This window comes from Mesocricetus auratus, unplaced genomic scaffold (assembly GCF_017639785.1).
Source record: "Mesocricetus auratus isolate SY011 unplaced genomic scaffold, BCM_Maur_2.0 Super-Scaffold_2245, whole genome shotgun sequence".
NCBI lineage: Eukaryota > Metazoa > Chordata > Mammalia > Rodentia > Cricetidae > Mesocricetus > Mesocricetus auratus.
Window position 1 is genome coordinate 19,839,845 of NW_024429180.1, and position 15,141 is coordinate 19,854,985.

At 48.0% G+C, this 15,141-nt stretch overlaps 1 protein-coding gene across 1 annotated transcript in view; it reads left to right on the forward strand.

Moving 5' to 3' along the window:
• The first annotated feature begins 7,819 nt into the window (after nt 1-7,819).
• Nucleotides 7,820-15,141, forward strand: part of Mycbp2 (MYC binding protein 2) — a 213,433-nt gene continuing 206,111 nt past the window's right edge. Inside the window, 1 exon segment of the mRNA XM_040750559.1 lies at nt 7,820-8,216. Coding sequence (XP_040606493.1) covers nt 7,915-8,216 — 302 coding nt within the window. The 5' untranslated portion in view covers nt 7,820-7,914.

Below are 15,141 nucleotides of genomic sequence, written 5' to 3' on the forward strand. Positions count from 1 at the left end.
GAATGGACAGCTGGACCTTAGAGGGTGATACCCTATATCCTCGGCTACATAGAAAATTTAACAAAGTAGAGGTGTCGGCCTGGCTTATTTCTAGGGATGGACTACAAAGGAGAAGGTCATCTACGTACTGTATCAACTTGGATTTTGGGAGAGACAAAGAGAATAAATCAGAGGCTAGGGCCTGACCGAATAAATGGGGGCTGTCCCGGAACCCTTGAGGTAGGACTGTCCAAGTAAGTTGTGTAGAAATGTGAGTGTCTGGGTCAGTCCAAGTAAAGGCAAAGATATTTTGTGACTGGGGGTCTAGAGGAATAGAAAAGAAGGCATCCTTGAGATCAAGGACAGAGAAATGAGAAGTTTTTGAAGGGATGGTGGAGAGTAGAGTATAAGGATTGGGAACTACAGGATGAAGGGGCACTACTGCTGAGTTAATAAGTCGGAGATCCTGAACCAGGCGGTAGGTTCCATTAGGTTTTTTGACTGCAAGTATGGGGGTGTTGAAGGGGGAAGAAGTGGGGCAAAGAAGACTTTTTCTCAGGAGGTCAGAGATGAGAGGTTTGAGTCCCCTGAGACTTTGGAGTGAAAGTGGGTATTGAGACTTAGTTATATATTTGGCAGGGTTTTGTAGTCGGATGATTAGAGGGGTGTGATGTTTGGCTATAGAGGGATTTTGGGTGTCCCATACCTGAGGATATACCTGAGAGGATGGTAAGGGAAGAAGTGTGTTAGACTGTGTGGTTTGTAGGAGGAGGAGAAGGGGAACAGCTGGCAAACCTGAGGCCAAACGGATAGGAGGAGCAAAAGAAATGGAGGCTCCCACTTTGGCTAAAAGGTCCCTTCCCAGCAATGGGATGGGACAGGTTGGTATCACTAGGAAGGAATGAGTAAGGGGGATACCCTTAAAGATACAGTTAAGTGGTGGGGTTTGTTGGGCCTGATAGGGCTGTCCTCCTACTCCGACAATAGAGGAACAAGAAAGAGTGGTTGGTCCCCAAAAATTTGTCAAGACTGAAAAAGTGGCTCCAGTGTCCAGGAGGAAGGAGATAGGCCTCCCTGATACTATGATAACTACCCGAGGCTCCCTGTCGGAGATGGCGGTGGTCAGGCCAAGGGAGCCCGGGCCCCATCGTCAGTCATCAATGGCCAGGCCAAGGAGGTCAGTTGAAGGGCGATCTGGGATTGATGTCCCCATGCTGTCAGGAACATGGGGGCAATCAATGCTCCAGTGTCCCTCTTGATCGCACCTTGGACATGGTCCTGGTGGTTTACGAGGGTTTGGACAGGCCCGGGCCCAGTGGCCTTCCTGACCGCATTTGAAACAAGGACGTAGGAGCCTTTGTCCTTTGGGAGCCTGGGCTTTCGTTTTGGCTGGCCAAGAGCTTTTAGCCATCATCAGGTATTTTTGTTTTTGGGCCTTTTCATCCCTTCCATGGTACACCTTGAATGCCACATTTAGGGCTTCTGACTGTGGAGTTAAGGGGCCCTTTTCTAGACGTCTGAGTTTGGCCCTAATATCAGGGTAACTTTGGGAAAAAAAGTAGGTCATAAGGAGTTTGTTTCCATCTTGAGTCTCAGGATCCACATTGGTGTATTGTAAGAGGGCCTTTGTAAGACGGTCTAGGAATTGGGATGGGTTTTCATCCTTGTCCTGGATGACCCTTTGGATCCTTTCATAATTTACTGCTTTAAGAGCAGCCTTACGGAGACCAGCCAGGAGACAAGTTAAAAACCGCTTCCTAGCTAGGATGCCCCCTGGGGTATTGTAATCCCAGTCAGGCTCCTGGTCAGGAACTGCCATAGATCCAACTGGGTAGGTATCATCAGTTTGATAGATGTCATCTGCATAGATTCTAGCCTGTTCCCAAACTCGCCTGCGTTCCTCAGGGAGGAGATTGTTGGTAAGAATCATGTAAACATCACGGAAGGTAAGGTTATAGGACTGGGTAATATACTGGAATTCTTTAATAAAGGTGGAAGGGTTGGCACTATAGGATCCCAACCTTTTGTCTATTTGGGAGAGTTCAGTCAATGAGAAGGGGACATGAACTTTGACTAAGCCATCCACCCCAGCAACCTCTCGCAAGGGGAGAACTGGAGCTGGTTTAGGTTGGGGAGGTAAAGGGGTGGTCCCTTAGTGGAGCGGGACCGAGTAGTGGGAGGACTAGGGACTGTTGGTGGTGAGCTGAAGGAGGGTGCCAGTGAATGCTGACTAGGGTGACTTGTCACTGAAGAGGGAGGAAGGGAAATCGGAGGGGCCAGCACAAGAGGGGGAGCTGAGGGTTTTGTTCGACGGGGAGAAGGCTCATTGGCTGGATCAAAAGTAGTAGAGGGATCATCTTGTTCAGACTTCCTAGCCAAAAGAAGTTGAGTGGGAGAGCATGAGGCACAGAGAGAAGGCTTGGAGCGTAGCAGAGAGAAAGCCTGGACATAGAAAATCTCCTTCCATTTCTCCAATCGCTCACAGTAGTTGTAAAGGTCCCGAATAATATTGGGATCGAGGGTGCCATTACGTGGCCATTTGGACTGATTATCTAAATGGTATTTAGGCCAAATTTTATTGCAAAAGCGAATAAGTTTAGAACCCTTTAGTTCAGGTGTCAGGTGTAGAGACTTGAGGTTTTCTAGGAGGCATCCCAAGGGGGAATGGGAGGGTACGGATGACACGGTTCCCATGGATGAGAAGGAAAAGGTCACTGCAGCCTGTAGTCAAGGGCGTCCCCAGGACTCAGGGAGGACCACCGAAAGAGGACCAAGCCGTTCAGAGGGTCGTCACCCAACTCAACGGGGTCAGGCTTAGCCCGGCTAAGCCAGAAGAGACTCGGCGCCTGGTACCAGGGCTTTTCTAGAGGCCAGAAGGCGTAGACGGAAACCGAGCTCTAAAAGGGTCTCATCCAAAGGAAAGGGTCAGGATTGGAATCGTAGAAGCCGCAAGGGCCTAGAGGAGCTGTGCAACGACAGCCAGCTCCAAGGGAGGAGGTCAGGAAGGGACGCAATGACCCGGTGGGGCCTAAGGAAACTGCAGGATTGCAATTTCAAGGGTGGTAGGCTGGGGTAAGGTGAGGAGGGTCAGCTGTAGCCTTAAGGGCCTTGGCTGGGGTACCTCCGTCTCTACAAGTATCCCTGACTTAGGGAGCTGAAGGGGAGACTTACCCAATCGTTGATGGTGGATGTAGTGTCAAGCGATTGGTGAGCTGGAAGGCGAGTCTGCTGCAGGCCAACTGGAGATGAGAGATAGGGTCCCAGTGCGGCTCAGACCACGAAGGGGAGCACAGGCACCAGGAGAGCCTATCCAAGTCACGGGTAGACTGAAGATGAGGGATAGGATCCCAGTGCGGCTCAGACCATGAAAGGGAGCACAGGCACCAGGAGAGCCTATCCCGGGTTTCGGCACCAAATGTAAGCGTTTCGTCGGGATGGGTCAGGACAGGATGGAACAGGAGTGAGTGGGTCAGGTATTCTGGCACTCGGGAGTCACAGAATACCCAGTGTTACACAGCTCAGGTGGAAAGGTATCCTGGAGCTCGGGAGCCAAGGATACTGAGTGTTACACAGCTCAGGTAGAAAGGTATCCTGGAGCTCGGGAGCCAAGGATACTGAGTGTTACACAGCTCAGGTAGAAAGGTATCCTGGAGCTCGGGAGCCAAGGACCACCACAGGTTGCAGTAAGCTTGGCAGCTTACAGCCTTGCCTCAGAGAAAGGCTTCTCCGGTGTGTCAGCTCCGCTCCGGCAGGACAGGGTCTTCCAGCTGGGGATGTTCGCCTAGTGTAGCAGTTTTGCTCCGCAGGAGGTTTCTCGGGCGAAGTTGCTACAGTTCAGCTCTGCTCCTGGAGAGCCGAGCGGAGAGCAGGGAGCCGGGCGGGAGCAGAGTGTAACAACTCCGCTCTGCCAAGGAAGGTTTCCCGGGCAAGTGTTACAGCGCTGCTCGCTCTGCTCTGCTCTGCTCTGCCCAGGGTCGCCTCTGCTCGCTCTGCTCTGCTCTGCCCAGGGTCGCCTTTGCTCTGTCGCAGCCGCAAAAGAAGATCTTCACCCCGAAGCTCATCCAAAGGTGTTTATTGGAAGACAGCTGGACCAGCCAAGCTGAACATACACAGGGTTTATATAGGGGTTCCTGGGGTTGGGGAAGTTTTTCCAGGGTAGGGATTGGTCCGATTTCAGTGCTGAGCTCAGATTGGCTAGAGCTCTGCTCCGGGATTGGTTACTTTTTACACAGGATTAGGGTCAGATTTGGCTCTGGTTTCAGGGCCAAAGTGTGTTTCTTTCTCTGGTCCTTTTTAGCCTTTTGGCTCCAATTTTAGGGCCAGGGTACATTTCTTTCACTGACTCTGATTCCAGGGACAAAGTGTGTTCCTTTGGCACTGGTTTTAGGGTCAGGGTACATTTCTTTGGTTCTGGTTGCAGGGCCAAAGTGTGTTTCTTTGGCTCTGCTCAGGGTGTGTTTCTTTGACTGGTCCCTTTTCCCTACAGTTGTACGATACTCTTTGAAGGCAAATGCGTCATGTTCTGGGATCGGCCCCATAGGACACCTAGCCGTTCCAGGGTGGCCCCCTTGCTCATACCCCGGGGAACACAGTGTACAGTGCGGTAGCGCAGCTGCAGCTGCAGCTAAGATGGCAGCGCCCAAAGGACTCTAGCAGCGCTCACACGGGATGAAAAAAATAAATCATTTTACCATTTTGCATAGTGCGCTGTGGAGCAAAAGACCCGGTTCCACCCAGTACTCAGGCGCGTAGGGCATTTAGGAGTAGCAGAATTCTCCCTCGGCTTCGCGTGTTGGACGCAAAGCAAGCAAGGATCTGCAGGGATAGCTAACGTGGTCCTCGTGACTTGACTTGCAGACCTTCGTCCCCTTGACAGTGGAATGGGGTGACTCCAAGCACCCTCGCCTTTCTGGTTTGTGCCCTGTTCCCCGCCATCCCAGGGAAGCCTTCTAAAGTAGCTAGAGCTGTGGCAGCTGCAGGAACCAAGGAAAAACAGTGCAGCGCAGAGGCAGGAAGAGGAGGAGGGAAAAACCCCCGCTGCATTGGCTATCAATCTAGAGTAGGGCGACCGCTGCCGCTGGCGTGGAAGGAAACGCTGCCAACCGCAACAGAACGCCACTCTCAGATACCTAAAGTGAGCATGTGTGGGGCTCTGCGCACGCCTAGTGGCGCGGCCCAATGACATCGGGTTTCGGGGGGAAATCCAGTTGCCCTGTTTTGTCAGTACCCAGAAGGCTGGGGAAGGTGCTAGTGTAGTACTTTAAAGTACAGTCTGGGACCGGAGCGAAAGTCAGGAAGAGGTGGGCGGAACCCAGAGACCAGAGCAGGGGTCGGTATCCACTAGAAACTAATTGGGTAGCAAGGGCTATGCTACCACCCAAGTCCTCACTAGAAAAGCTCCTCTATGAATGAGAAAAAAAAAAGAAGAAATAAAAAAAGGAAGGACATGACTGCTCCTAGGTATGGTGGAGGAGAAAGTTTATTGTAGATATGGGGCATAGTCAGAGGCAGGGGCATCCGGGAGAGTCCAGCGAGCCTGACTCTGAGCCTGGCCATATGAAGAGAGGGGGAGGGGAGACCAAGAGGCCAGGAGGGTAGAAAAAAAGAGGGTCAGGTAACCACAAATGTCTGGATTATAAGAGGAAAGGCAACTCGGGGAAGGGTAGTCCAGTCTCGGGGCTGGAGAAGTTCAGGGTAGGGGTTAGGGTATGTCACCCATATCCTGTAACAGCTAGGGACTGAGGACCACTGGGAGAGCCTGACAGCCAGATTCACTTTGATACGTTATGCAGGCAACACAGTTAGCCATTTGTCCCGGGTTTGAGACCCAACACTCCGTGCAGACGTTCAGTCACTTAACCAATATCTGTCCCCCGATGTGCAATCAATGGGTTGGGTCACACCCCCCCCCCAGCAAAAGTCTATTGTTGGACGCGTACTGCCATTTCTGGAATAGATTGTCGCATGAGAAGATGGACATCTTCCATGCTTTGTGTGGTCTGCATTGTTTTGGCCACTAGTTAAAGAGGGAAGCTAACCCAAAGACATACAAGTATTAAGAAGCCAAGTCAAGATCCAAAGCCAAGGTTGCTTGACTTCAAATCCCTGCAGGCAGCTCATTCTGGCTTCTGCAACATCAGTGCTCCATTGCCACGCGCAACCTTCAGGGCCCCCAGTGTCATGCTCTTTTACCCCAGAGCAGTGGTGGGATGGGAAGCATCCTGTTCACCACTGAGGTCTGTAATTTTCCACCCTGACACATCAGGGTAGGAGCCCACTTAACACACGCTACATGCTTACTATGTGCAAACTTCCAGACTAGTAACTGAGAAAGACACAAAAATAAACAAGGATGTATGAGTGGATTTATAACGTAGCTGAAGAAACAAAATAAAAACTTGCTTAACAAGTATTAAAATATTGACTTCCCATGTCTTTGTTCCTGTGTTTTCATCATCCCATGTCTAGAGAGTTCTTTAAGTATTACTCTAGGTGCTGTAAGTCTATCATTTAAAGACACAATTAAAAGTCAGTCTTTCAGCATCGTCATCTATTCAGTTAGAATTAACGTAATTCTCCAGTCCTTGTTTGTATTTTCAAATACTAAGGTGCAACTTTAAGATAAACCCCTTTAAAGAGGCACAGATACAAAGACCAGTGAGCAGATGCCACATTTTTGTAGAAAACAACGGTTTTCTACACAGATAATATAATCTTAATTCTACACAGATAATACAATCTTCTTCACACCTGTAGTTTCAAGTCGTATTCAAGAATTATCTTTGGTAATTTAACTCTGGGCAGCAAAAAGGTAAGTCGTTATGCGAATGCTGCCAATATAAAAAACTCAGCTTTAGGTTAAATAAGGAGCCACTAACAGAACATTTAAGAGAAATAATTGCACGAAGAAATGCCAAAACAGGAGTTTGGATATAACTATGGCTTGCTAATACACCTAATTGCATTTTCCCGGGGGGGGGGGGCGGGGATACGAATTACTATTTTTCTTACTCAATGCTTTCTTCGGTTGTATTTATTTATTTTTTTAGGATCGGCTTTCACTTCACAGCTCAGGCCAGGAACACACTGTGCAGTCCAGGGTGACCTCGAACTTGTGGGCAATCCTCCTGCCTCGGAGACTCAAGTGCCGAGACGACGGGAGCTAGCCACGGCGACTCCTGGTTATCAAAGCTACTTTTAAGAGACTTAAATATAATGCCCTCCCACCCCCGCCCCCCAATTCCAACCGGGCAGAGGCGCCCTGGCCGGCGCTCGGCACAGGTCATTTTCCCGTTGGCCCCGCGGACCGGGGACCCGGTCCTTTGACTGACAGGCACCTCTCTCGGTCAGGTTCGGGTGCTCTCTCTCCGCGAGCGAGCCAACCGCATTACCTGAAGAAGACCGCGGCCACTGACAGCATCCCCACCCCGCGCAGGACAGGCTCCTCCGCCCCGTGCTGTTAGGAAAACCCGGAGGCGCGGATCTCGCGTCGCTTCGGCACCACCCGGCACCGGCAGCCCGGGAGGCAGGCGGAGGCAGCGGCGGCGGAGGGGGTGGGGCCGGCGGGGGGAGCCCGGCTCGGTTACTGAGCATGTGCGAGGTGTTGCGCATGCTCCGTGAGGCCGGTCGCCTCCCATTGCGGGCAGCTCCGGCGGTAGCGGCGGCGGCGGCGGCGGTGGTGGCGGCGGCGGCACCGCCTCCTCCTTACACTCCGCGGGTGGCGGGGTTAGATGAGCGGCCCCAACAGCGGCGGGGGCGGCGCGGGGAGGAGGAGGAGAAGGCGGCGGCGGCGGAGGAGGTCGCTGGCTTTGTAGTGTCCCAGCCGCGGGCGCCCGAGGCCGCCGCTCCAGCCGTCGTCGTTGGCGGAGGCTGCGAGGGCGCGCGCCCGCCCGCCCGGTCCGCGGGGACGAGGAGGCGGCGGCGGCGGCGGCGAGGATGATGATGTGCGCGGCGACTGCCTCCCCCGCCGCCGCCTCCTCCGGGCCCGGCGGGGACGGATTCTTCGCAGCCGCCACCATCTCTTCCTCCCCGGCGCCGGGGGCGCTGTTCATGCCGGTTCCCGACGGCTCGGTGGCCGCCGCGGGGCTGGGGCTGGGGCTGCCCGCCACGGACTCCCGGGGCCACTATCAGCTGCTGCTGTCAGGCCGGGCCTTGGCCGACCGCTACCGGAGGATTTACACCACTGCGCTCAGTGACAGGGAGCAGGCCGGCAGCGGCTCTGCACACCCGGCCTCCAGGTGAGTCTGCGGGGCGCCCTTCCCTGCGCCACATTGCATGGGCATCCCCCCTCTCTCTCTCTCTCTCTCTCTCTCTCTCTCTCTCTCTCTCTCTCTCTCTCTCTCTCTCTCTCTCTCTCTCTCTCTCTCTCTCCCCTCTCTCCCTCTCTCCCTCCCTCTCGTGTGTGTGTGTGTGTGTGTTCGCGCGCGCGCGTGTACCGGTGCGTGTGTGTCCACGTACTTAGCACGGCGCTTTCAGTCTCCGCTGGAAGCTGATGGAAGACGCACTTGGTGATAGCAAGAGGGTGTGGTGACCACTGCGTGTGTGTGTGTGCGTGTGTGTGTGCGCGCGTGTGAGTGCGCGTGTGTCTGTGTGTGTGTGTGTGTGTGTGTGTGTGTGTGTCTGTCTGTCTGTCCGTCTGTCTTTTGGAGGGGAAGACCGTCTCGGATAACGCCAGGGAGGGCGACGGTGCTGGTCTGTCGTGACACGTGTGTGTATTGTTGAGAAAGGAGGCATGGCAGAGAGGGCTACGACCTTAATGCATGAAGAGAATTTGCAAGAGCCGTTAAGGGCATGTGCTCACATTTCTAGTGTCTGAGCTGCAATGCTGTTTGCACGCCCTCTCCCCATCACATTCCTTCCTATAGCTGCCCCCCTCCGTAAAGGCCGCCTTTCACGACAGGGAGCATAGCGATGTTTTAGATGCCAAGCCAGTGGCTTCATTTTAGGAGCCTTATGAATAAAGGATACAGATGGAGTTGGTGCGGACGTGATTGAAAGGGGTCTTTAGAAGTGCGGTTTGATTGTGGGGCCTTTGGCCTTGAAATGTGCTTGCAGCTGCTGCCTTGTTCTGACGTCCCATCGGCCATTTCCCTTCATCTTATGTTCTGTTTCCTGTTACTTGCAGGTTTGAGAGTACAGAGAGTTTTGTAGGGAAAATGGAAAAGAAATCCGAAGAAATTAAACATAGGACAACGGGTTAGGGTTCACCTGCTATCTATGTAGCTCTCAGATCTCTTTCAGTTAGACTGGCTGCATCTTCAACTTCCTTGATACAGATGTCAAATCACTTCCATTTTCTCAGCCGAAGACTCCTGCTGTTTTCTTTCCCATGCCTTAACTTGTCGTGTACCCTGAAGGAGGGTGACTGACTTGTTTCACAGCTTTGAGAGTGGTAATTGGGAATCACCTTTGTCTCTTCCTATGGCCTCTTACAGAACACTGAGAAAGCATAGTAGGATTTTTTAAAAAATGAGTTTGGTGAAGTTTTTTCTTTTTCTTTCCCTCATAAATCAGTGTGGCTTTTGATGGCTGTGTGGCAAAAAGGCAGTGTCAGATGTCCTTTTCTCCCGTTATGAAAGGTCTAGTCAGTAAGCCTAGCTAGTGTACCAGTATGTGTTATGGCTTATCTGTTGGAGAGAACTGTAAAGGTGGAACTTTATTTACACCCTTTCCAGATAGACCAGATGTATGTATTTGTCGACAGGATTGGGCTCATCAGTAGTTGTCAAGGATTTAAATGTGTGTAACTACACTTTGCTATTTAGAACGAGGGTAAGAATGTCACAAATGTGTTTCTTGCTAATGGTTTTGGAAAGCAGCACAAATCACATTAGAGAATTTACCCTGGGAATTAGGCCTAAGCTTGAGCTATGTGTATCTAAATTATTGCACTGTTCTACATCTGCACAAATTCCTCTTAAAGATTTAAAATTGCTTTTTATGTTATTTCCAAATATATGCAGTAATCTCTGGTGTATATTCTTGCTTTGACATTCTACTGCTTTTTAATAAATGGCTTTTTTGTATCTAGGACTGTAGTGGCAGTAGTAGACAAAATTAAATGTAGGCTAATCTACTTATAATTGGTAAATTTTAGTTTGATCAGTTTCTGAAAACTGTCAATAAAAAATGAGGAATTGGTTGAGTTAGCTCAAGAAATACAGAAACCAACCTTACTTTGATAATGCCTCCCAATGCTTGTTCACAATATTATAGTTTACTCCCCCCATATTTTCACCTACAACTCTTCTTTATTGTGAATTGGGTTAAATTCAGTCACTTAATTACAGGTGGTAGGGAAGAGGAGTTGGGATTTAGTGTTATTTTTATAGGGCACTAAGTTAGAGGAGATAGATGAGAATAGGGCCGGCATTCTAGACAATGTGAGAAAAGGGAGACAATAAAGGAAACCAAGAGAAGAGATTAGAAATTAAACACCCTAGGTCCTAGTAAAGGAAAGAAAAAGTTTTCAGAAGTGCTAGATACCGAAGAAAGTGGGAACAGCTTCCCAGCCTTGATAACTTTTGGGCCAAATGGTCATAACCGGGATAATCGTAATGAGGTATAACGGGGCGGTGGAAAGTGTTTGAACAACCTGGGGGAGGGGACGGGCGTGACATGCAGGCAGTTATTCAGTATTGAAGGGCAAGAGAGATATTCAACTATGGAAACCTAAGTAGAGAGGAGGATATTAAAAAGTTGAAGGAAGGCATGATTGATAGAAGTCAATGGAAGCAGGTTTACGATGACGACAGGTTAGCCATGGAAAAGCTAGGGGTTGATCTTCCCTTACTGTAGGAAACGAAGTATCTCTAAATATACAGACTGATAATTTATTGAAAATGGCAACTTACCTATGCTTTCTGGTGATCTGGATAGGGTAGCGTCCTTTTTGTTTTTTGGTATTTACTCTGTAAATTAGTGTCCGTGGTATACATTATTGTAGATACTGAAGGCAGAGCAGGTAAGTGCAAGACAAGATCCATAATGTTTTGGAGTGTGCGCTTGGTGGTGGTAACAGCTGGCCATTTCTTGTGATAAGTAATGATGGAGGAGATGCAACCAGTTTCATGTGATTCATAGTTGAGCATTGATAGTTGAGCTGCTATAGGTGATAGGGTCAGCAAAGTTCCGCTTAGGAACTGACATTTAAGTTGGTATGTCTTGCAGCTGGAGATTTAGAAGTACATGCGAGGAAATTAGAAAGGCCTTAAGAGAACAAACTTGTGCTTCAGGGAACAAAAACGTTAAGTGAATAACTAAGACACACTGAACAAATTCAGTTCTATAGGATTTTGAAGGCTTTTTACAAAGTGGCTGAGCTAAGAGTTTGGACTCTTGACACCAGACTGGTTTGAAGTCCTGACTGTCCTCTGTCATTTGCTCGTTGTGTAACCTTGACTGCTACATAACTTTCATGCCTTAGTTTTCTTAATGTTATAGTGAAGATAATAATAATGTGGGCTGTTTCGTAGATTAGATGAACAAATATTTGTAAGCACTTGGCACATTGTTATTAAATATTAGGGATTTGTTTTCTTTGGTGAAAGTGAGGGTTTGAGGATAGAGAGAAAAGCAAGAGTCTTGCCTGTTACTACTGGATTTTGGATCAGTGATTGTTAAATGTAGGAATAGCTCTTATGTATTCAGTGACTGAAAATGTATGCTTTTGAATGAGTGAGACTGATTGAAATTATAACATTTTCTTCGAAAAAGTGGCTGGCCAGGCAAGTCAGGAAAAAGTTTATTCAGTCCTCTGAATGGTAATATAACTTGACATTTGGGAAGAGTCACACTTCTATGGTAGAATGTTACAGACTGCAGACTGTCTTAGTTCAAATTCCAATTTTACCTCTTTTTTGTGTAAAGGTGGGCTGTTTGTGTGTGTCTGAGACATGTTCTGCTCTGTAGACTCTGCCAGGCCTTGAACTTGTAATTTTGCTTCTTTGACTCCTGATGGCTGGAGTTACAGTCCTGTGTCACCAGGACAGCCTGTATGTTTTGTTTTATGGTTTTTGGGGTCTTATATAATCCCAACAGTGTCACTGTGTAGCCCCCAAATAAAAACAATCTTCCTGGTTCAGCCTTCTGATTGCTGTCATTACAGGTGTGTAATCTGAAGGCTGCATACCCACACATGTTAAATGCCTTTTAAATGTCAGTTGATGTTGTTAATAGTTACAATTCCAATCAGTCTATTATAAGCCTTACTAATTAGAAGATAAGTGAGGAAAATTTATCGTTGACTGGTTTAGGATTGAAATGTGACTGGAGGTCAAAGAAAAAGAGAAACTGAAAACTTTTGGCTGACTGTACAGTGAAAAGGGAAGTGATGCCAGAGGGAAGTGCTGAGCTGAGATAGAGAGTGTGAGAATACTGGGTCTTGCAGTGGCAGGAGAGCACCCCTTCTGTAAACACTAGAGACCATTACGACCAGTCTGAAGATTCCTGGTCTTTTTCAGATAAGCTAATTAGTCCCTTTGCTACTGTTTGCTTTTTTAGAAATGTCATTTGGCTGGCATGCTAGTACTCTCTAAAAATTCCAGCAGTTGGGTGATACAGGAAGGGTGTGTGTGTCAGGAGTTCAAGGCCAGATTCTGATACATAAGTTCAAGGTTAACCTCTGGTACATGGTACTCCATCTCAAAATAGAACAGAACAGAATAAAAATGGTCCATCCTATCTGTGCATGGAATTTGGGTTATAAAAGGTTAAGTGGTCAACCCTGAAAATGTTGAGGGTTATTACCTAGAAGTAACCTTTTGTCTTATTAAGACTTAATGTTGAAGTGCCTAGTTTTGAGTGTATTGTCTGTCTGGGGGTGAAAGTACACAGGCAGATATTTAAGGAAAATGTTAAATGAAATCTCCAAGAAAACAACTGTTCCGACAAAGGGATAGCAGCACCCTGGGCCTGCTCAACGTCCTGAGTGGAGGTGAGGAAGGCAGTTTGTATGTTAGCATTTTTATTAATGTTAGAATGTAGATATCAGGAGGGAGAGGGGTAGGATCATTCTAGGATTGGAGAGATTAGTTAAAAGGACAGTATCTGGAAGAACAAGAAAAATGAAATTTTAATTGGGAAAATCCTGATGGTTTTGAGCTAAGAAGAGACATTATTACAGGAGTGGATTAGGGAACAATGTAGGCTGAATTAGGTATGTGTATCTGTGATTGTGAATAGGAAGTACTTTTCTTCACGCAGCTGCTTATGTCTGTGGAATCCTGTGTGCTCTATAAACATGTTAAGGCAAAGGTACTACTCTGTTGGCATACTAATTGGTAGGAGTGCAAATTGCATTATTAGTCTCCTAGCACAAGAGAAGTGAAAAGTCTTGGATCTTAAAAAGAAAAGTACGCCAGATGATAATCTAATAGATTACCATGTGTTAATTTGATAGCAATATTTCATATTGTAAATTATTCAGCATAAAAATCAGCAAAACCCACTTCCTGTTTTTTTCAACAATAGATTAAATGTGCATACTCTTTTAGTGTGGGGGTTAGATTAGTGAAGACTTAATTTGTATATTTAAAGAATCTTGGAACCATCACTGCAGTCACGTATAGACTATTTCCACCACTTCAGAAAGTTACTTGAGGCCTTCCTACTCCTATCTCCTGTCTACTATTACTGCATCATACCTTTTCTGTAATGCTATGTAAACCTAGCTCCTTTTAGGACAGGGCCTTACACTATTGTTCATGTTTCTGTCTTCCACACTGTATTTCTTGTAAATAGACATCAGGCCTTAAGACTTCATTAGATTCTGTGAAGACATGTTTTAGTTTAGTATATTACTGAGTACTGTGTGTTGCCCAGTCATAGGCTGCTGGCTGTCCTTGCGGCTAACAACAGTGCCCAGCAGACCTCTGCCCTGTAACTTATGCTTTTCTGTTTGTAATGAGCACATCACTGTGGGAGTAAGGACACTGTACCTTTCACCTAATGGTTTTAATCTTGGATAGTCTTTGTCTGAGTCAGTCATTTTATTAGAATTTAAATTCTATCTAATAGTGCTTTTTGGTGTCCTAGTCCAGTTGATGTGGCAGGGGCTATAGTTAGCCTCTGATTACCTGCCCTCCTTCCCAAACTGAGGCTCATGTTCTTCTGGCTCCGGGGCAACATTGACAGCTAAGAAGGTAGCTTTGTCCCCCAGGTATGCCTCCTGTCCACTGCACTCATAGATTGTTGTGTGCTGGTGTGTTGGTGCCTGGCCCCTTTGTCTTGAGGCAGGACAATTTTAAAGGACCATTTCAACCTGGGCTTCTCCAAGGTGGTGGCTGAGGCCTTTCTATGGTGGAGTTGCAGTGTTCTGCTCAGTGCTGCTGTTTTCACTTCCCCTTAGCTGTTTATTCACAGAGCACTCCACGGTAAGTTCTGCTGTGCACATCTCCATTTCACTTGCTACCAGAGCAGCCTGAGGAACCTGCTTGTGTGCTGGCTGCCATGGAAACCACACTCCGATAGTGTCAGCTGAGCACTGCTGTTGGTGCCTGTCAGCACGCGCAGCGAGGTGACTATTGGAGTGGGCACTGGGGTGTGGTTTCTATGAGTGGAAATGTCCTGGTGGGTACTATATCGTGGGCTTTTGAGAGGCTCAGGGAAGTACTTACTGTTAGGGTAGTATAATGAAGTTGCTGAGTGACATTGACAGATCAGAGTGATGAAGAAAGGCTGAAGATAACTGGGCATGAAAGGTAAAAGGAATTTCTTTCTCTTTTTTAGCAATATGTAGAGGAGTATTTGCAGTAGGCAAAGGAGCAAAGAATCAACTCACTTTCAAGGTTCTCATTGGCCATCCCACTGTCAGTGCTCTGACTGGTTTGAAATGGAATCCAGGCCCTTAGAACAGGACCTTTGAATTGATCCATCTGTAAACTTTTGCAGCTTTAACATTTCCTGAATTCTCTAGGCCTGTAGAGTTATGTATTAGTGAGGACTAGAAAAAGCCTGCTTGAAGACTGTGCAGAAGTCTGTACTGCTTGAAGACTGTGCAGAAGTCTATACTGCTTGAAGACTGTGCAGAAGTCTATACTGCTTGAAGACTGTGCAGAAGTCTATACTGCTTGAAGACTGTGCAGAAGTCTGTGCTGCTTGAAGACTGTGCAGAAGTCTGTACTGCTTGAAGACTGTGCAGAAGTCTGTACTGCTTGAAGACTG